The sequence below is a fragment of the Salmo trutta genome, chromosome 15 (assembly GCF_901001165.1).
Source record: "Salmo trutta chromosome 15, fSalTru1.1, whole genome shotgun sequence".
Taxonomy (NCBI): Eukaryota; Metazoa; Chordata; class Actinopteri; order Salmoniformes; family Salmonidae; genus Salmo; species Salmo trutta.
This window is the reverse complement of record NC_042971.1, coordinates 8,559,714-8,580,320: the sequence shown is the minus strand read 5'-3', so window position 1 is coordinate 8,580,320 and position 20,607 is coordinate 8,559,714. Positions and strand designations below refer to the sequence as shown.

Here is a 20,607-nt window from a genome sequence, read left to right as displayed (position 1 = left end):
ACGACCGTTCCGTTAAACAAGCATGGGAAACAGCGTTTAAAACCTTTACAATAAAGGTCTGTGAAGTTATTTGGGTTTTTACAAATTATCTTTGAAAGACAGGGTCCTGAAAAAGGGACATGAGTTTAGTTACAAACATGAACATTATCTAGTCAACACCATCAACACAAGCGGACTATACAGCTACAAGTAGTGAGTTGAGTTATAAATGGACTATACTAAACACATTACAGTAAATGTCTACCTGTGATGAAATGTTTTCCACACACAATGTCAATATAGCACAGGATTTCTAAACCCTACTTAACACGGGGCTATTTGGCGCGCGAGGCCGGATTGGCAGATGTAGCAAATGCATGAGCCCACAGAACAGTTTTTCGAGGGAGGGGAGAGAGACATCCGCACGAGATCAGCCACGCGTGCAATTAATTATTGAACTGGGAACATTTTAACTCTGTGAGAAATGATGTCACAATAATAACACAATCAGAATGATTGGGAAATCTATATTTTTTTAAATTAACAAATCAATACAGAAAGTAAATGGGGGAACACAAGTATATATAAATAATATACAAAGGACATTTGGGCGAGGGGGTACAATATCACATTACAGAAGGACCTTAAGGGGCATACATACACTTAAATCGAACAGCTTTTTGTTAGAGTATTTTATGGTCTTAAAATATAGTTCCATTTATTTTTGCAAGGTAAGAAAATGTGGTTTTGTTTGAAAATGTAAATTTCTGAATATGAAATTTGGCCAAAAGGATAATGAAATTAATTACAGAATTGTTGCAACTTGTTCTATCATAGGTAAAGAATCCAAGCAGTACATCTCTCCACAATATTGTAAAATCTTCATAAATGTGTTCAATTATACTGATGTCTTGCCAGTTTCCTTACATGAATACAATGCCAAAAAAGATGCAACACCGTTTCTGTGTGGTCATTACAAAAGCTACAATTTGAGTTAGCTTTTCTTAAACTAATTCATATAGTGGTTGGCAGGATACTATTTACTAATAATTTTAAAGGAAACTTCCTTAATCTTGTTAACAAGTAGGTATGTGTGTGGCAACATCCAAACTTTTTTCCAACAGATATTATCAATAAAACTGTTCCAATAAGGCATGACAAAAGGTATAGATACAACATCCTGCTGAAACAAGGTTCGTATCGCTCTGTTGTTGAATGGATTGAAAAGAGAAACAAATCTTTCCTATTGATGAGTCAACAGGGAAGGTAGGTTCTAAGGGTCAGGTCTTGACACGTTCCTGAATAATAAATCAACACCTGAGGGGATGGCATCTAAAACAATTGCAAAATATTTACGTGTTACAGGGATCTTGTAAAGTGTTAAGAATTCCTTTTAACTAAGTTTTTTTTTTAAACTCTGCATTTACAAGTTGGCTCACCAACAGGATATTATTTCGGAACCAGTATTCTAAAAACAAAGAAGTATTTTTATACCATATATATCTCGATTATTCCACATATAATAGCTGTGTGGAGAAAAATCATGCTTAGAAATTAAGGACCATGACAAGAACCTGCTGATGAAAAGCAGAGTTTCACTGGAACTTCAATATTAATAATTGCAAACCAACATGAAATTAAGGCCACCAAAAGTAGAGAAGACGTGATGAGGAATACAATTCCACATATAAGTGGGTCTTCTTGGGAATTGTTTTATCCAATTGATCTTAAAAGTATTATTTAAGGTACAACAGTTTTAATACGATTGGGAACTATTTGGGGACCAGTACAGGAAAAAATAAAATAATTATAATAATGTATGAAATGTATGCACTCACTATTGTAAGTCGCTCTGGATAAGAGCGTCTGCTAAATGACTAAAATGTAAATGTATTTTATGTTGGGAAAATTTTAACATGACACCGGCCACTAGGCTTCCTCTCACTACCATATTTGGAAGTGAGTGGAAACGCCAAGTGGTTGCACATTTATACATTCGGTGAAATATCTGTATCATTGTTCTATCTGTTCTTACCATCTCGAGCGTACAACTGGAATTTATTTTTGTTGCTACGTCTTGTGGGCAAAGGTTACACATGAAGATTCCTCCGCCTATTACGCGCTTGTTTGTTTTTGTATAAAAAAGGCAACTTTCAAAAGCCTGGTAAGTAATGTACGATTGCTTGTGTTTACAAAATAATGTAATTATACATTTGTAAATTCGGAAAGAAGTTTCAGTTGTCAAGAACATGAAAAAAGATCAGTAATTTACAGATTGGACGACATGGCTACTGTTCCGGCGAAGAATTAACGTTAGCTAGCTAAATTAATGTTTCTTTCTGACGCTTCAATTTGATTCGAATTTCTTCAGACCCTGGTGCCAGTGGAGGTAGCTGCTAGTTAACCAAATAAGCAAGTTAACCACAGTAAAGTGTGCCGTAATCTAACACGTTATGATTGTAGTTTTTGTATTTCATAACGATTGCTACTCAGTTTAAAACATACTTCAGTTAGCTAACTATCGACTGTGCCGCAAAAGCATGCTCGAGCGGCAGAGTCGATATCCGCGCTTTTAAACCCAGGGTCGTTACACTACTCCCTCCTTTCAAAGAGCGCGTCCTCGCGCTAGCTTGCGACTCTACGTTTTATAGGAACGCGCTCACCGGGCAAGCACACGCACTGTTGTGGATGCAAGGTCCGATCACATCTGACACCAATGTAATAAAACAGCAGGGAGCAGGTCTCGAACCCTCGACCTTCTAGCCCGAAGTCCAACGCGCAGCAGCCAGCCAGAGAGCCAGCCAGTTATCCATGACTAATAGATCATTGACTTGCTACAATGGCATTTATCAACCACAGAAGCGTTTAAAATTGTTGGGATCATTTCATATCACAGTACATTACAATGTATTTCCCCCAAATTATAATTCACTGCGTGTTATGACAAGGCATAGAACTTGAAATGACGCGCAGTGTGTACGTTAGCCCTAGCTATTGGTGAAACTGACTGTTGGATTTGCTCAATCTGTCCCCACTGTATACAGGCAATACGTGATACCACCGCGACAGGAGCTGTAAGACATGGCGCGTTTGGTTGCGGTTTGCAGGGACGGGGAAGAGGACATCCCTTTCCTCGCAAGACAGATTCCCCTGTACATCGATGACACTCTCACAGTAAGAAAGTGCAGTGTTTCCGTCTCCCATATGGTGCTCAAGTTGTTTGAAGGCTTTTACAATCAGGCACTCTTCTGAACCTAGCTAGCTACCTATGTCGACCATGAAACACGGTTGCGAGCGAGAGACCGAGAGGACTAGCTAGGCCTCTCCAACAACTAGCGCCAGCAAGCTAACGTTAGCTAGCCGGATCCACCAACCGGTTTTCTAGCTAGCTAGGGATGTTCTAGCTAGCTAGGGATGTTCTAGCTGTCACGTATTTCCAATGACACCTTGATGTAGGTTAACCAATGCATTTTTCCATTACATTTCTGAGCTGTTAGGCTGGCCTAACTGACCAGTTAACTAACCGGCAAGCTAATCATGACTGCAAACTGGATGTGGTTGCTGGGTGGCTAGCCTAAATGGTTATAATTTGAGCAGTGGTAGCATATTAGATACTGGGCTTGGACCTATGTTGGCGATGCAGACACTGTATGGACAGGTTAATGTTGGAAGAGATTTATTTAATGCTGGAACAGCTTTACTTCCTCTACTTTACATAGTGTAGAATTTCCCAGTTGTGCTGTGGAATACTTGTGCTGATGACACTTTCAATATATGTCCTCTTGTTATTACAGATGGTGATGGAGTTTACTGACAATGTCATGAACCTTGACAGTCACCAGATCAACAGCTCTGAGATGAAGCAGTTTGTTGAGGTGAGTGAGTACTGTCAACATCCTAGTCATGAGGAAGGAAGAAGATTTGTGTCTATTAGGGACGTTACCCATTAACCGTTAGCCACTGAAAAAACATTAGACTGGTCATTCCTAATTTAATTTATCTCCAGAGTGGCGCTGCGGTCTAAGGCACTACATCTCAGTGCTAGAGGCGTCACTACAGACCCTGGTTCGATTCCAGGCTGTATCACAACCGGCCGTGATTGGGAGTCCCATAGGGCTGCGCACAATTGGCCCAGAGTCATCCGAGTTAGTGTTTGGGGTAGGCCGTCATTGGAAATAAGAATTTTTTTTTCTTAATTAACTGACTTCCGTAGTTAAATAAAGGTTAAACATTTTTTTTGCATAATTAGGTGGAATTAAATTGCAGTGTTTCGTTAGTCGTCATGCATCTTATTAACCAAAATGTAATTTTTTTTGTTTTTTAAACAACTAATTGACATATGTCAGTTAAATTATTTGAATTCCATTTTGTTCGTTGTTTCTTCTTCTGTGCACTCAATGCGCTCATTGATACAGTTTCTCTAGAGATAAATCAGGTCCAGCCTGAACTGTGTGATGTACTAGGGAGTTTCCAAAAGGCCAATATTCTACATAGTTTAGTGCTTAAAACGTGGTTATTAACTAGAATGACCATAATCCATTGCGCATCTACTTACCCGGTCTGTGTTTCTTTTATGCCTGCTACGGAAGAGGCAGAAGAATGCACGATTGTGAGGGTATCTAGCTTTTGCTTTGCGATGTATCTCTATCTGAAAATACATGATCTAAGTGATTGATAGTTGGAATTGAGCAGTCATTAAAGGTATGCCTTATTTACTTTGGAAAAACTACAAAATAGTGATTTTTGTTAGACCGCATATGCAGGAGCTCTATAGAGATGAGATGGTGACTTGGAATGAAATAATGGTAATCAAAAAAAAAAAAAAATGCTCAGACTGATGCTGATAGGAGAATGTAGCTGAACTTTAATGATACTTTCAATTATATAGATATATGCTGAACTCCATCATGTTTGACAAATATAATGTAGGATAACTAATATTAACGTCTAAAGCAGGGTTTCCGTTAGGAACATGTGGACCCGGACATTTGACCATCAACATTTACCGGACCCGTATGCATTGGGTGCGTAACCTAATTAGGGCATCCACCCACGGTGCTCAGAATGACAAATCACATTTTGAATATGGTCATTCATATTAACAGAACATGCAAGTTGAGGATGCAATGATGTGTGGTCCTTAACGATTTCTGATGTGCACTTTGAACATGTTTGAATAACTGTCCACATTTTACTTTTCCTCAGCCAGCAAGTTGAGTAACAAACAGCAAAATCACTAGCCTATGTCAATCTGCTATAGTCAAAGTTTAGGCTACTTATTCTATTGGTCAGCTTGTCAAAAGAAATATCCTATTCCAAACAGACTCTGGGACAGTTGTGGGACGATCGATTCCAAATTCATACAACCAGTAGGCCTAGGCTACGTAAAAAAAAAAATGTTTAAAAGCAAGGAGTCTGATGCAACATTTATCTTAAATGTTGCACTATTATTTATTTACATTATAAGCGCACAAGGCAGTAGTCTGCGTGCAAATGTTCGTTCCATAATGCAGTTAGTGAAAAACTCCATTGTCAAAAGGGCACTGCATATGTGAGCGGTTTCATGTGACAGATGACGATATCAGTTAGAAATTTAGAAAGAGGAGATCTAATAGGCTACTTTGACACAAAGACATGCCTAATAATATGTATTAAAACTTTCATGTTTAAAACAATAAAGTATGTTTTCAAAGTGATTACTGGCTCCAGCTCATTGCAAAGTGGTGTGTGATGCGCTGATGAAGCCTGCCTTCATTTGCTGTTTGATGCTGCGTTCAAAACAGCTGCGAACTCGGAAATCATCGACTTCAGTGCAGAACTGGGACAAAATGAGCTCCAACTGGGAAAAATAATTTTGAACTGTCATCCAACGCAGAATTCCAACTCGGGAATTTAGGCCTCTTTCTAGAGCTCATATTTTCCGATTGGAAGATCTCTGACGTCATGATTTGACCTCGTTAGGAGAAATTCCTGAGTTCCCAGTTGTCTTGAAAGTGCCCCAAAATGCTGCTCTAGCAGCAGCTCTTGCGATCTCTAACAAATTTTCCACACAAAGGCTCTGTATCAGTATGCTGTACGCGTGTGATAAATAAGATGCATAATGAATATTTACATTTACATTTAAGTCATTTAGCAGATACTGTACACACGCCAATTTAATTCCTCTAAATTATGCAAATGGGCCTATAGGTTGATAAGCATAACCAGTCAAATGTATTTACCCACCGCAATATCAAATCAAACTTTATTCATCACATGCGTCGAATACAAGTGTAGACTTTACTGTGAAATGCTTACTTACAAGCCCTTAACCAACAGTGCAGTTCAAGAAGAAAGTATTCACCAAGTAGACTAAAATAAAAAGTAATAATAAAAATGAACACTAAGAATAACAATAAAGAGGGGCACCGGTACCGAGTCAGTGTGCGGGGGTACATGCTAGTTGAGGTAATATGTACATGTAGGTGGGGGCATAGTGACTATGCATAGGTAGCAAACAGAGTAGCAGCAGTGTACAAAAGGGAGGGGGGTTCAATGTAAATTGTCCGGTGGCGATTTTATGAATTGTTCAGCAGTCTAATGGCTTGGGGGGTAGAAGCTGTTGAGGAGCCTTTTGGTCCTAGACTTGGCACTCCAGTACCGCTTGTCGTGCGGTAGCAGAGAAAACAGTCTATAACTTGGGTGACTGGAGTCTGTGACAATTTTATGGGCTTTCGTCTGACACCGCCTATTATATAGGTCCTGGATGGCAGGAAGCTTGGCCCCAGTGATGTACTGGGCCGTTTGTACTGTAGCGCCTTACTCTCAGATGCCGAGCTGTTGCCATACCAGGCGGTGATGCAACCGCTCACAATGCTCTCAATGGTGCAGCTGTAGAACTTTATGAGGATCTGGGAACCCATGCTAAATCTTTTCAGTCTCCTGAGGGGGAAAAGGTTTTGTCGTGCCCTCTTCATGACTGTCTTGGTGTGTTTGGACCATGATAGTTCGTTGGTGATGTGGACACCAAAGAACTTGAAACTCTCGACCCGCTCTACTACAGCCCTGTCGATGTTAATGTTCGGCCTGCCTTTTCCTGTAGTCCACGATCAGCTCCTTTGTCTTGCTCACATTATTGAGGGAGAGGTTGTTGTCCTGGCACCACACAGCCAGTTCTCTGACCTCCTCCTATAGGCCATCTCATCATTGTCGGTGACCACTGTTGTGTCGTCAGCAAACTTTAGGATGGTGTTGGAGTCGTGTTTGGCCACGCAGTCGTGGGTGAACAGGGAATACATGCGGGGACTAAGTACACACCCCTGAGGGGCCCCAGTGTTAAGGATCAGTGTGGCAGACGTGTTGTTGCCTACTCTTGCCACCTGGGGGCGGCCCGTCAGGTAGTCCAGGATCCAGTTGCAGAGGGAGGTGTTTTGTCCCAGAGGCCTTAGCTTAGTGATGAGCTTCGTGGGCACTATGGTGTTGAACGCTGAGCTGTAGTCAATGAACAGCATTCTCACATAGGTGTTCCTTTTGTCCAGGTGAGAAAGGGCAGTGTGGAGTGCTATTGAGATTGCGTCTTCTGTGGATCTATTGGGGCGGTATGCGAATTGGAGTGGGTCTAGGGTGTCCGGGAGGATGCTGTTGTGAGCCATGCCCAGCCTTTCAAAGCACTTCATGTCTACCAATGTGAGCGCCACGGGGCGGTAATCATTTAGGCAGGTAACCTTTGCTTCCTTGGGAACAGGGACTATGGTGGTCTGCTTGAAACATGTAGGTATTATAGACTCGGTCAGGGAGAGGTTGAAAATGTCAGTGAAGACACTTGCCAGTTGGTCCGCGCATGCTTTGAGTACACGTCCTGGTAATCCGTCTGGCCCAGCGTCTTTGTGAATGTTGACCTGTTTAAAGGTTTTGTTCACATCGGCTACCAAGAGCGTTATCACAGTCATCCAGAACAGCTGGTGCTCTTGTGCATGCTTCAGTGTTGCTTGCCTCGAAGCGAGCATAAAAGGTATTTAGCTCGTCTTGTAGACTCGTGTCACTGGGCAGCTCGCGTCTGGGTTTTCCTTCGTAGTCCATAATAGTTTTCAAGCCTTGCCACATCTGACGAGTGTCAGAGTCGGTGTAGTAGGATTCAATCTTAATCCTGTATTGACACTTTGCTTGTTTGATGGTTCATCTGAGGGCATAGCGGGATTTCTTATAAGCGTCCGGATTAGTCTCCCGCTCCTTGAAAGCGGCAGCTCTAGCCTTTAGCTTGATGCGGATTGCCTTGATGCGGTTGCCTTTAATCCATGGCTTCTGGTTGGGATATTTGCGTACAGTTATTGTGGGGACGACGTCATCGATGCACTTACTGATGAAGCCGATGACTGAGGTGGTGTATTCCTCAGTGTCATTGGATGAATCTCGGAACATATTCCAGTCTGTCCTAGCAAAACAGTCCTGTAGTGTAGCATCTGTGTCATCTGACCACTTCCATATTGAGTGAGACACTGGTACTTCCTGCTTTAGTTTTTGCTTGTAAGCAGGAATCAGGAGGATAGAATAATGGTCAGATTTGCCAAATGGAGGGCGGGGGAGAGCTTTGTATGCATCTCTGTGTATGGTGTAACGATGGTTTCGGATTCTTTTTCCCCTGGTTGCACATGTGACATGCTGGTGTAAATTTGGGAAAACTGAGTTAAGTTTGCCTGCATTAAAGTTCCCTGCCACTAGGAGCGCCGCTTCTGGGTGAGCATTTTCTTCTTTGTTTATGGCCTTATAGAGTTGGTTGAGAGCGTGCCAGCTTCTTTTTGTGGTGGTAAATAGACGGCTATGAATAATACAGATGGGAACTCTTTTGGTAGATAATGTGGTCTACAGCTTATCATAAGGTACTCTTCCTCAGGCGAGCAATACCTCGACACTTCTTTAATATTAGACATCGCGCACTAGCTGTTATTGACAAAGACGCATATCCCCACACCTCGTCTTACCAGAGGTAGTGTCTCTGTTCTGCCGGTGCATGGAAAATCCCGCTAGCTCTATATTGTCCGTATCTTCGTTCAGCCACGTCTCGGTGAAACATAAGATGTAACAGTTTTAAATGTCCCGTTGGAAGGTTAATCTGAATTGTAGGTCATCCATTTTATTTTCCAATGATTGCACGTTAGCGAGAAGAATGGAAGGTAGTGGGAGTTTATTCATTCGCCTCCGGATTCTCAGAAGAATGCCCGATCTGCGTCCTCTTTTCTGGCGCCTTTCTTCACGCAAAAGGCGTGGATCTGGGCCTGTTCCAGTGAAAGCAGGATATCCTTCTCGTCGGACTTGTTACAGGAAAACATTTCTTCCAGTCCGCGGTGAGTAATCGCTTTTCTGATGTCCAGAAGTTATTTTCGGTCATAAGAGACGGAAGCAGCAACATTATGTACACAATAAGTTAAAAAAAAGTTACACAAAAAAAATAGCACAATTGGTTGGGAGAATGTTAAACGTCAGCCATGTTTTTCGGCACCATCTTGTCATATCACCTACCTTGGAGTGAAGGATCAACATTTTGGATAAACATTTTGAAACCTTTTTACCCCTTTTTCATGAGAGCAGTTAGCTACTTTTCATCACTCTAAACTCAAGGAACATTATTTTCTGTAAAATATCTCTCCTTATACTTGATGAGTTTGAAGCACTTCTGACACCATGTTAGGATCTTAGTCAGATATGACTGTACTGTGTAGCAGTGCACAAGCAAATGGCTCCGCTTCAAAATGTATGTCGAGGCCCAGTGACGAGAACCATGTAGCTATGATGCGTTCCTACACGATTTCCTGATTTCAGATTGAACACTTAGAGAAGGTTAGTTATTTTACCCACTGATCGAACATAGGCTTTCACTGAATTGACAGGAGTTTCATGATTTTTATTTCTGGGGTTGGATTATAACCGCTTAAACGTTTGACATGTTAATGACGGTCGGTTAGTCAGCAGCAAAATTGACCCAAATTTGCATCCCTAATGTGTGCCTTTCAAACATGGCTTGATGATATTGACCTTAAGACTGGTTGTCATACTTTTCTCAAGGATGTTGCCTTTATTTCTTCAACACTTTGCGACACACTGTACTAAGTCAAGTTGTGTGTGCGCCTGCCTGCCTCTACCCCCCCCCCCTCAGCATCACAGCATGCTGAAGCAGCAGGACCTGAACAACGCCATGATTGTGTCGTCCAGGGTGATGTTCAGCGCCCTGTCCCAGCTGGTGCCGTGCGTGGGCTGCAGGCGGAGTGTGGAGCGCCTCTTCTCCCAGCTGGTGGAGTCTGGGAACCCGGCTCTGGAGCCCCTCACTGTGAAGCCCATCGGCGTGCTCTCTGTCACCAAGGCCTGCGTGGTCAGCGCAAAGAAGCTCTACACCCTCTTCTACGTCCATGGGTGGGTGAGACCTGTCGCATGAGACTCTTGTAGTCTTATCTCTTTATTCATACTTTTGACATGTCACAGACTGAATCTTGTGTATCTTAACTTTTTATTAATACTTTATTGACCTGTCATAAGACGTACTCATACTATTGCTGTGGTCCATCTTTTATCTGTACTTTATTGGCCAATTTGCCTTAGAAAGAATCGGTAAACTGTCCCCTTGATTGAGAGCAAAAATATTACTTACCATTTCTCGAGTCCCAGTAAGAATCAGCTGTATTTGTGTGTTGGAAGGTTTTTTTTGTTTAACTTATATAAGTACTGATCAAATCTGACCACTTATGTTTTTATGGTAAGCTATTAGTTAGTTTTGTCACGATAGCAGAATTTTTTTGTTTGATACCAGGTTTAGCGTCACGATACTTTATACCGTCACGATATTTTATACCATCACGAAACTACATACCAAAATGATACCAAGGGGGAAAAAAAGAAGGCATATTAGCCAAAGTTACGGAATGACACTTGATCCAGATCTTTTGAGTTCAATATCATTACATTTTTTATTTTATTTTTGAATGTATGCATTCATGATTCAATTATAACATCATAGAATCAATTTGACTTTGGTTAAAAAAAAAGATCTAACTACATAGGCCTTGGCTACATTTACATTTACATTTAGGTCATTTAGCAGACGCTCTTATCCAGAGCGACTTACAGTAGTGAATGCATACATTTCATACATGGCTCCCCGTGGGAATCGAACCCACAACCCTGGCATTGCAAACACCATGCATTGCAAACACCATGCTCTACCTGTAGTTTTCCATGTGCTTTCATTTTCAAAATTGTAAATTTTACCGGTAACTGGAGAGCATTCAGTAGAGCCATCACCTGTGGTCCATTCTTCACAGGAGCTCCCAGTGATGTCATGAATCCTCTTACCCATGATTTTGTAAAAATATGGAAAACGCCAAAAGCATACCTTGAGTCTGTGTAGATATTAGTTTTCCTTCAGCCTGTTTGCATGCTTCTGTCAAAGCCACCAATTCCACCACCTGTGCTCATGTTCCTGCAGGTAATGTGCCTGTCACTATCACATTGTCCATTGTTGTAACTGCCCAGCCTGCCTTCCTCACACCCCCCTCCACAATGCTTGAACCATCTGTGTATAAGATAAACTCAAGGTTTTCCAATGGATGACTCTTAATAAACCCATCAGAGAGCTGATCCAAAACCAACTCACAACAGTCGTGTTCAAGTAATGTAATATCTGGAGGAAGCATCAGAGTAGCTGGATTACATGGTGTGCCACGTTGTATGATGTTAGGAGCCTCCAACACCGTCTACCATTTGTTCCAATGAGCAGTTGTGACCTGTGCAGCTCGATTCATTGTCAAGAGTAGAATCTACATTCACTACTTTAGTAGCATCCATAGTTTTCTTGCTAATGGGATATTGTTGTGTGCAAGGTGGGCCAACACCTGTCAACCACACTGGTTCCATATCCAAAGTTCCACACATGTTTATTTGTAGTCCAAATAGGACGGTTCTGAACTGTAGAGCCCTGCCCCGTCACCTTCCCTTCAGAAATGTTCAGTGTAGGGTCAAATTGCATAATAACATCAAGGCCTAAAATAGGTTGTTCAAATGAGCCGATCCACACCCCTGCATCAATCTTCATTGGACCAATATAAATTGATAATGGTTGTCTGTTTCATATCTGGACATATAAACTCAGCAAAAAAAGCAACGTCTTCTCACTGTCAACTGCGTTTATTTTCAGCAAACGTAACGTGTAAATATTTGTATGAACATAAGATTCAACAACAGACATAAACTGAACACGTTCCACAGACGTGTGACTAACAGAAATGGAATAATGTGTCCCTGAACAAAGGGGGGGTTAAAATCAAAAGTAACAGTCAGTGACTGGTGTGGCCACCAGCTGCATTAAGTACAGCAGTGCATCTCCTCATGGACTGCACCAGATTTGCCAGCTCTTGCTGTCACATCTACCGCCACTATTTCACCAGGGCACCTGCAAGTTCCCGGACATTTCTGGGGGGAATGGCCCTAGCCCTCACCCTCCGATCCAACAGCTCCCAGACGTGCTCAATGGAATTGAGATCCGGCCTCTTTGCTGGCCATGGCAGAACACTGACATTCCTGTCTTGCAGGAAATCACGCACAGAATGAGCAGTATGGCTGGTGGCATTGTCAGGCTGGAGGGTCATGTCAGTATGAACCTGCAGGAAGGGTACCACATGAGGGAGGAGGATGTCTTCCCTGTAACGCACAGTGTTGAGATTGCCTGCAATGACAACAAGCTCAGTCCGATGATGCTGTGACACACTGCCCCAGACCATGACGGACCCTCCACCTCCAAATCGATCCTGCTCCAGAGTACATGCCTCAGTGTAACGCTCATTCCTTCAACGATAAACGTGAATCCGACCATCACCCCGGTGAGACACAACCTGCGACTCGTCAGTGAAGAGCACTTTTTGCCAGTCCTGTCTGGTCCAGCGACGCTAGGCGACGTTGTTGCTGGTGAGGACCTGCCTTACAACAGGCCTACAAGCCCTCAGTCCAGCCTCTCTCAGCCTATTGCGGACAGTCTGAGCACTGATGGAGGGATTGTGCATTCCTGGTATAACTCGGGCAGTTGTTGCCATCCTGTCCCGCAGGTGTGATGTTCGGATGTACCAATCCTGTGCAGGTGTTGTTACACGTGGTCTGCCACTGCGAGGACGTTCAGCTGTCTGTCCTGTCTCCCAGTAGTGCTGTCTTAGGCATCTCACAGTACGACCATTGCAATTTATAGCCCTGGCCACATCTGCAGTCCTCATGCCTCCTTGCAGCATGCCTAAGGTATGTCCACCCAGATGAGCAGGGACCCTGGGCATCTTTCTTTTAGTGTTTTTCAGAGTCAGTGGAAAGGCCTCTTTAGTGTCCCAAGTTTTCATAACTGTGACCTTAATTGCCTACCGTCTGTAAGCTGTTAGTGTCTTAACGACTGTTCCACAGGTTCTATTAGTTTCCCTCCAAAGCGTCCAGCAAACTGCTGCTGAGCCGGAGAGAGCTTCTTACATTTCTGCATCAGCATTGTGTTGTTGGGGCTGTTGTACTCCTGTTTCCCTGAGACGGACCCTGCTTTCCCTGGCCATTGCTCATAAGAACACGTTTTCTTTTCCGACAGTCTTGTTGCCAGTGACCAGAAATCCCGCAATAATGACACACCAGGTTTCTCTTCTGACAGCCAGTTTATTATGTTGGTTGGTGTTCTGTCCAGTCGTGACAGCCTGTCGACGATGTCGCCATAGTTTTCTCTCCCAGTCCGTAGTTGTAGAAACAAAAGTTTTTTGCAAATTGTCATGTTTGGATTTCATTAGCTGCTGAGGGATTTGCCCCATTTTTGGAAGAATTGAGTGCTTCTTCCATGTCGGGTAACCCACTGTCTAACTACTTCTGCTCTAAACCTTTCTTCATATTCAACAAATGGTTATTTTTGGTTTTTGAACACATTTGGTTCTCTCCTCCCCAGTTGGTGGTTGCATTGGTCAGGCCCTTAAGGAAAACATGTATGGCTCTCCATCCATCGGCCACATATTGCTCTTCACCACCCACAGCTCTATAAACCTTTTTTTTAAGTACTCCATGTTGACGGTTGTTCAAAGCAAAGGCTAGTAACTGTAACCCATCATAAGGATGTTGATTGTTGAGTTTCTTACAACGCTTCAAATGGTCCCCTGTCTTCATACCCATGTCTTGTGGATGTTTCAAAGTTTTTGACCATTCATCCAACTGTTTTGGAGATGCTGATTTATGTGATTACTGTCACTGGAGGTCTGTCTTTACTACCTTTTTGCAGCCTGTGTTCTGGTTGGCCTAAGACATCGTTCGTAACCGCTGTCAGTATCTGTTGACTCAAAGCCAGGCAGTGCTGACCAGATGGTTGAAACCTTATCTGCCTTGCGCAACTCAGTGTGAGGATAGATGGAGGGAACAAAGGGTCCACATGTTGGGGCCAAGTATGTTTTTACAACCCTTACCTGTAATTGTTGAATTTCTCCTTTTAAAGGTTTTTCTGTTCACTAAGAGCTCTCCAACTATCTTTATCTCTCGGCAATGTCCTATCACGGTTATCAAGACAGAATTTCTCATCCCTCTTCCTTACTTCTGTTAATACAGATAAAGACCATTTTGTTTTTGTCAACGAGTTAGACATTCTCTTTTTTTCCTCCAAGCTTTTTGTACATCAGACAGATTCCATCTTTGTCAAAAATGACAGAATATGTATTTATCTCTTGCCTACACTTCTCTGCTTTGAAATGATTCTTCATATCACTAGACAGTGAATTTAAAATCTTTATCATGCTCACATCCGGAGGAGCCGTTCCGCCCTTTTCCAGAGTGGTTTTCTCACTTAATGTAATGCCATTAACTTCAAACGTTGTATAATATATCTATATTTATTTAACCCCCCCCAAAATTTTTTTTAAAAATAAACCTTGAGTGCTCAAACCTCCTTTCTATAGAACACAAATTGTCTCTTATCCATAAAACCTGTAAACTTCAAAAGCTTGTTGAAGGCTTACAAGGCTTACATTACCCACACGTGTAAAAATTAGCAACTCCTATGCAACAAGGTTTCACAAAATGGACTTGAACCCCTATAATAGAGATTTAACAAACCTGTAACAGAGCAAACAAAGGACTCTAACCTTATACATAACAGATAGGAATCACTCATTGCATGCACTAATTTTTGCCAGATTTTTGTACTTTTTAAATGATATCGGTCTAGACTCACCCAGCAATATGTTAGCAGTCAATCAGGAGATTAAGATTTGAATCCCGTGGGTTGCGCTCAGCCCTATTTCTTTTCCCTGGATCAACACATAGTTGAGTTATTTTTTTTTTTTCTTGTTGGTCACGACCAATCCATCCGGGTCACGGCACCAAGTGTTAGCAGTTGATGTTACTCTTCAATAACACAGACCCCAAAGCAAATCAGGGGGGGAAGAATAGGTTTATTCAGAGGACAAATCATAGACGTTATGCTGAGAGGTAGATGTTCATTCTCCCTTGTCCTCAGTGATACTCTCCACGGAACAAAGGGACAGGATGTAGTTTTATAACCCAACCCTAGCATGTGGTTGACCAATTAGAATTCCTTGAATTAAAACTGGACCAATGGCCAAATAACAAGTATCCTATTTCTGGCTCAATGTATAGACAAATTCCTCCCCTGTCTCTAACCCATTGATCATTAATCCCCTATTACAGAAACCACTTTCCATTCATCATTAGTACTCTATTGACTTTTAGTCCTCTGCGTTGTGTAGTTATGTTCAAAATATTCTTACAACTACTACAGTATTAGTAAATGTGCCAGATGTAAATGTTATTTTTATTTTTTTGTAGGTCAAAGTTGAATGACATGATCGATGCCATTCCAAAAAGCAAAAATAATAAACGCTGCCAGTTGCACTCCTTAGACACACACAAACCTAAGCCACTGGGGTGAGTCACATTAACTGGCGCTATTTATCATCTATCTACAGTGCATTTCGAAAGTATTCAGACCCCTTCATTTTTTTCACATTTTGTTAGGTTACAGCCTTATTCTAAAATGGATTAAATAAATAAAAATCCTCATCAATCTACACACAATGATGCGAAAACAGATTTTTTTTTTTTACATTTTTGCAAATTTATAAAAAAAGAACATGCGTAAATAAGGTAAGTATTCAGACCCTTTGCTCTGAGCTTTGATGCATCCTGTTTCCATTGATCATCCTTAAGATGTTTCTGCAACTTGATTGGAGTCCACCTGTGGTAACTTCAATTGATTGGACATGATTTGGAAAGGCACACACTTGTCTATATAAGGTCCCACAGTTGACAGTGCATGTCAGAGCAAAAACCAAGCAATGGGGTCGAAGGAATTGTCTGTAGAGCTCCAAGACAGGACTGTGTTGAGGCACAGATCTGGGGAAGGGTAACAAAACATTTCTACAGCATGGAAGGTCCCCAAGGACACAGTGGCCTTCTATTTAAGAATGAAGAAATATGCAACCACCAAGACTCTTCCTAGAGCTGGCCGCCCGGCCAAACTGAGCAATCAAGGGACAAGGGCCTTGGTCAGGGAGGTGACCAAGAACTTTATGGTTGAGTGGCTAGACGGAAGCCACTCCTCAGTAAAAGGCACATGACAGCCCGCTTGGAGTTTGCCAAAAGACACCTAAAGGACTCTGACCATGAAAAACAAGATTTGCTGGTCTGACGAAACCAAGATTGAACTCTTTGGCCTGAATGCCATGCGTCACGTCTGGAGGAAACCTGGCACCATCTCTACGGTGAAGCATGGTGGTGGCAGCATCATGCTGTGGGGATGTTTTTCAGCGGGAGGGACTGGGAACCTAGTCAGGATCGAGGCAAAGATGAACTGAGTCAGTTACATAGATACTTGATGACAACCTGCTCCAAAGAGCTCAGACTGAGGGTGAAGGTTCACCTTCCAACAGGACAACGACCCTAAGCACACAGCCAAGACAACGCAGGATTGGCTTCGGGACAAGTCTCTGAATGTCCTTGAGTGGCCGGACTTGAACCCAAGAAGACTCGAGGCTGTAATCGCTACCAAAGGTGCTTCAACAAAGTACTCAGTAAAGGGTCTGAATACTTGTGTAAATGTGAGATTTCCGTTTTTATATACATTAGCAAAGAAAGTGAAGGGGTCTGAATACTTTCCGAATGCACTGTAACTGCTGTATTGGACTTAATTGCAATATTGTTTTAGGACGATACAATTCTAGAGGAATAAGTTGTGAAGCCTGTTCTCTCAGTTCTGGTAAATTTAAATGTAAGCTGTATGTCCACCTATTGGTCAGACTAGGCCATTTGAAGCTGTAGTGAGAGTATTTTGTGATGTACAGTATTGAAGTGTCTCCTCTCTATGAATCTTTAGAGGAGAGGGGAGCGTAGACAAAGAGCTAGGTTTAGAGAAAGACAAAGATGGAGGAGCCAAGAGAGACCGCAGATGTAACGTCGCTTTTCACTTTGGACCTTTTCAGTACCCCAGCAGGTATGCAGCAAAGCAAACACAGCTTGTTTGTTCAGAATTTAAGCGACATTTCTGAATGCTAGCTAGTTAGCGCCAGTCTGAAGTAGTTGAGTTCATTTTCAGGATCAAAAGTAAAATACTTTCTTGAGTTTAAGCGCATTTTTAATTTGGATTTATCCAATGAATACTTGCCAATGTTAAGTTGGCATGCCTGTCTTGCTCGTCACCATTATTTTTTAAAAAACCTATCAAGTCAGCTTCACAATAATGTGTTGATTGATGTTAACCATGGGGGTTTGCTGCTCACAGGGGAAGCTGGATGGATGTGTGGGAGCTCATGTCTCAGGAGTGCAGGGATGAGGTCGTTCTGATTGACAGTGCCTGCCTCCTGGAAACCCTGGAAACATACTTGCGCAAACACAGGTAAGTTAGAGTAATGTTACTTATGTAATGGCACCTTAATGTAACTTAGACTGTGAAAATATATACTGCTCAAAAAAATAAAGGGAACACTTAAACAACACATTATAGATCTGAATGAAATAAATAATCTTATTGAATACTTTTTTCTTTACAAAGTTGAATGTGCTGACAACAAAATCACACAAAAATAATCAATGGAAATCCAATTTATCAACCCATGGAGGTCTGGATTTGGAGTCACACTCAAAATTAAAGTGGAAAACCACACTACAGGCTGATCCAACTTTGATGTAATGTCATTAAAACAAGTCAAAATGAGGCTCAGTAGTGTGTGTGGCCTCCACGTGCCTGTATGACCTCCCTACAACACCTGGGCATGCTCCTGATGAGGTGGCGGATGGTCTCCTGAGGGATCTCCTCCCAGACCTGGACTAAAGCATCCGCCAACTGCTGGACAGTCTGTGGTGCAACGTGGCGTTGGTGGATGGAGCGAAACATGATGTCCCAGATGTGCTCAATTGGATTCAGGTCTGGGGAACGGGTGGGCCAGTCCATAGCATCAATGCCTTCCTCTTGCAGGAACTGCTGACACACTCCAGCCAAATGAGGTCTAGCATTGTCTTGCATTAGGAGGAACCCAGGGCCAACCGCACCAGCATATGGTCTCACAAGTGGTCTGAGGATCTCATCTCGGTACCTAATGGCAGTCAGGCTACCTCTGGCGAGCACATGGAGGGCTATGCGGCCCCCCAAAGAAATGCCACCCCACACCATGACTGACCCACCGCCAAACCGGTCATGCTGGAGGATGTTGCAGGCAGCAGAACGTTCTCCACGGCGTCTCCAGACTCTGTCACGTGCTCAGTGTGAACCTGCTTTCATCTGTGAAGAGCACAGGGCGCCAGTGGCGAATTTGCCAATCTTGGTGTTCTCTGGCAAATGCCAAACGTCCTGCACGGTGTTGGGCTGTAAGCACAACCCCCACCTGTGGATGTCGGGCCCTCATACCACCCTCATGGGAGTCTGTTTCTGACCGTTTGAGCAGACACATGCACATTTGTGGCCTGCTGGAGGTCATTTTGCAGGGCTCTGGCAGTGCTCCTCCTGCTCCTTGCACAAAGGCGGAGGTAGCGGTCCTGCTGCTGGGTTGTTGCCCTCCTACGGCCTCCTCCACGTCTCCTGATGTACTGGCCTGTCTCCTGGTAGCGCCTCCATGCTCTGGACACTACGCTGACAGACACAGCAAACCTTCTTGCCACAGCTCGCATTGATGTGCCATCCTGGATGAGCTGCACTACCTGAGCCACTTGTGTGGGTTGTAGACTCCGTCTCATGCTACCACTAGAGTGAAAGCACCGCCAGCATTCAAAAGTGACCAAAACATCAGCCAGGAAGCATAGGAACTGAAAAGTGGTCTGTGGTCCCCACCTGCAGAACCACTCCTTTATTGGGGGTGTCTTGCTTATTGCCTATAATTTCCACCTGTTGTCTATTCCATTTGCACAACAGCATGTGAAATTTATTGTCAATCAGTGTTGCTTCCTAAGTGGACAGTTTGATTTCACAGCAGTGTGATTGACTTGGAGTTACATTGTGTTGTTTAAGTGTTCCCTTTATTTTTTTGAGCAGTATATTTTACTACTACAGTGTTTTTCCTTTTGTCCCTTCTCTCTTCCTTTCAGGTTCTGTACTGACTGCAAGAACAAGGTACTGAGAGCGTACAACATCCTGGTAGGGGAGCTGGACTGCACTAAAGAGAAGGGCTACTGCGCTACCTTGTACGAGGGTATCCGCTGCTGCCCCCACGAGCGCCACGTCCATGTCTGCTGCGAGACAAACTTCATCGCACACCTCCTCGGCCGGGCCGAGCCCGAGTTCAACGGAGGTTATGAGTATGTAAACTGCTACCTTATGTTCATAAGCATGTAGTAAAGTATGATAAAATATACCCATATCCTTCTGATGTACTAGCTTAGTTGTAGTTTTTCCATTACCTTTTGTTTGCTTGATAAAGACCATATGAACTCAGCAAAAAAAGAAACGTCCTCCCTGTCATCTGCGTTTATTTTCAGCAAACTTAACATGTGTAAATATTTGTATGAACATAAGATTCAACAACTGAGACATAAACTGAACAAGTTCCACAGACATGTGACTAACAGAAATGGAATGTGTCCCTGAACAAAGGGGGATGGGGGGGTCAAAATCAAAAGTAATAGTCAGTATCTGGTGTGGCCACCAGCTGTATTAAGTACTGCAGTGCATCTCCTCATGGACTGCACCAGATTTGCCAGTTCTTGCTGTGAGATGTTACCCCACTCTTCCACCAACGAAGCTGCAAGTTCCCGGACATTTCTGGGGGGAATGGCCCTGGCCCTCACCCTCCGATCCAACAGGCCCCAGACGTGCTCAATGGGATTGAGATCCGGGTTCTTCACTGGCCATGGCAGAACACTGACTTTCCTGTCTTGCAGGAAATCACGCACAGAACGAGCAGTATGGCTGTTGGCATTGTCATGCTGGAGGGTCATGCCAGGATGAGCCTGCAAGAAGGGTACCACATGAGGGAGGAGGATGTCTTCCCTGAAACGCACAGCGTTGAGATTTCCTGCAATGACAACAAGCTCAGTCCGATGATGCTGTGACACACCGCCCCAGACCATGACGGACCCTCCACCTCCAAATCAATCCCGCTCCAGAGTACAGGCCTCAGTGTAACGCTCATTCCTTCGACGATAAACGTGAATCCGACCATCACC

General features: G+C 43.1%; 1 protein-coding gene across 7 annotated transcripts in view; it reads left to right on the top strand.

Annotated features, from left to right (window-relative positions):
- The first annotated feature begins 1,964 nt into the window (after nucleotides 1-1,964).
- The window catches only part of LOC115148422 (gametogenetin-binding protein 2), a 47,293-nt gene continuing 28,650 nt past the window's right edge, over nucleotides 1,965-20,607 (top strand). Inside the window, exons 1-8 of one of the 7 annotated variants that reach the window (XM_029690298.1) lie at nucleotides 1,965-2,143; nucleotides 3,024-3,153; nucleotides 3,774-3,854; nucleotides 10,109-10,362; nucleotides 15,784-15,882; nucleotides 17,330-17,446; nucleotides 17,735-17,848; nucleotides 19,531-19,740. In XM_029690298.1, the coding sequence (XP_029546158.1) occupies nucleotides 3,061-3,153; nucleotides 3,774-3,854; nucleotides 10,109-10,362; nucleotides 15,784-15,882; nucleotides 17,330-17,446; nucleotides 17,735-17,848; nucleotides 19,531-19,740 (968 nt within the window). In that variant the 5' untranslated portion in view covers nucleotides 1,965-2,143; nucleotides 3,024-3,060. Of the gene's footprint in view, nucleotides 2,144-2,629; nucleotides 3,154-3,773; nucleotides 3,855-10,108; nucleotides 10,363-15,783; nucleotides 15,883-17,329; nucleotides 17,447-17,734; nucleotides 17,849-19,530; nucleotides 19,741-20,607 lie in introns of those variants that run through there. The other 6 variants (XM_029690300.1, XM_029690301.1, XM_029690302.1 and 3 more) reach the window with 6 other exon arrangements.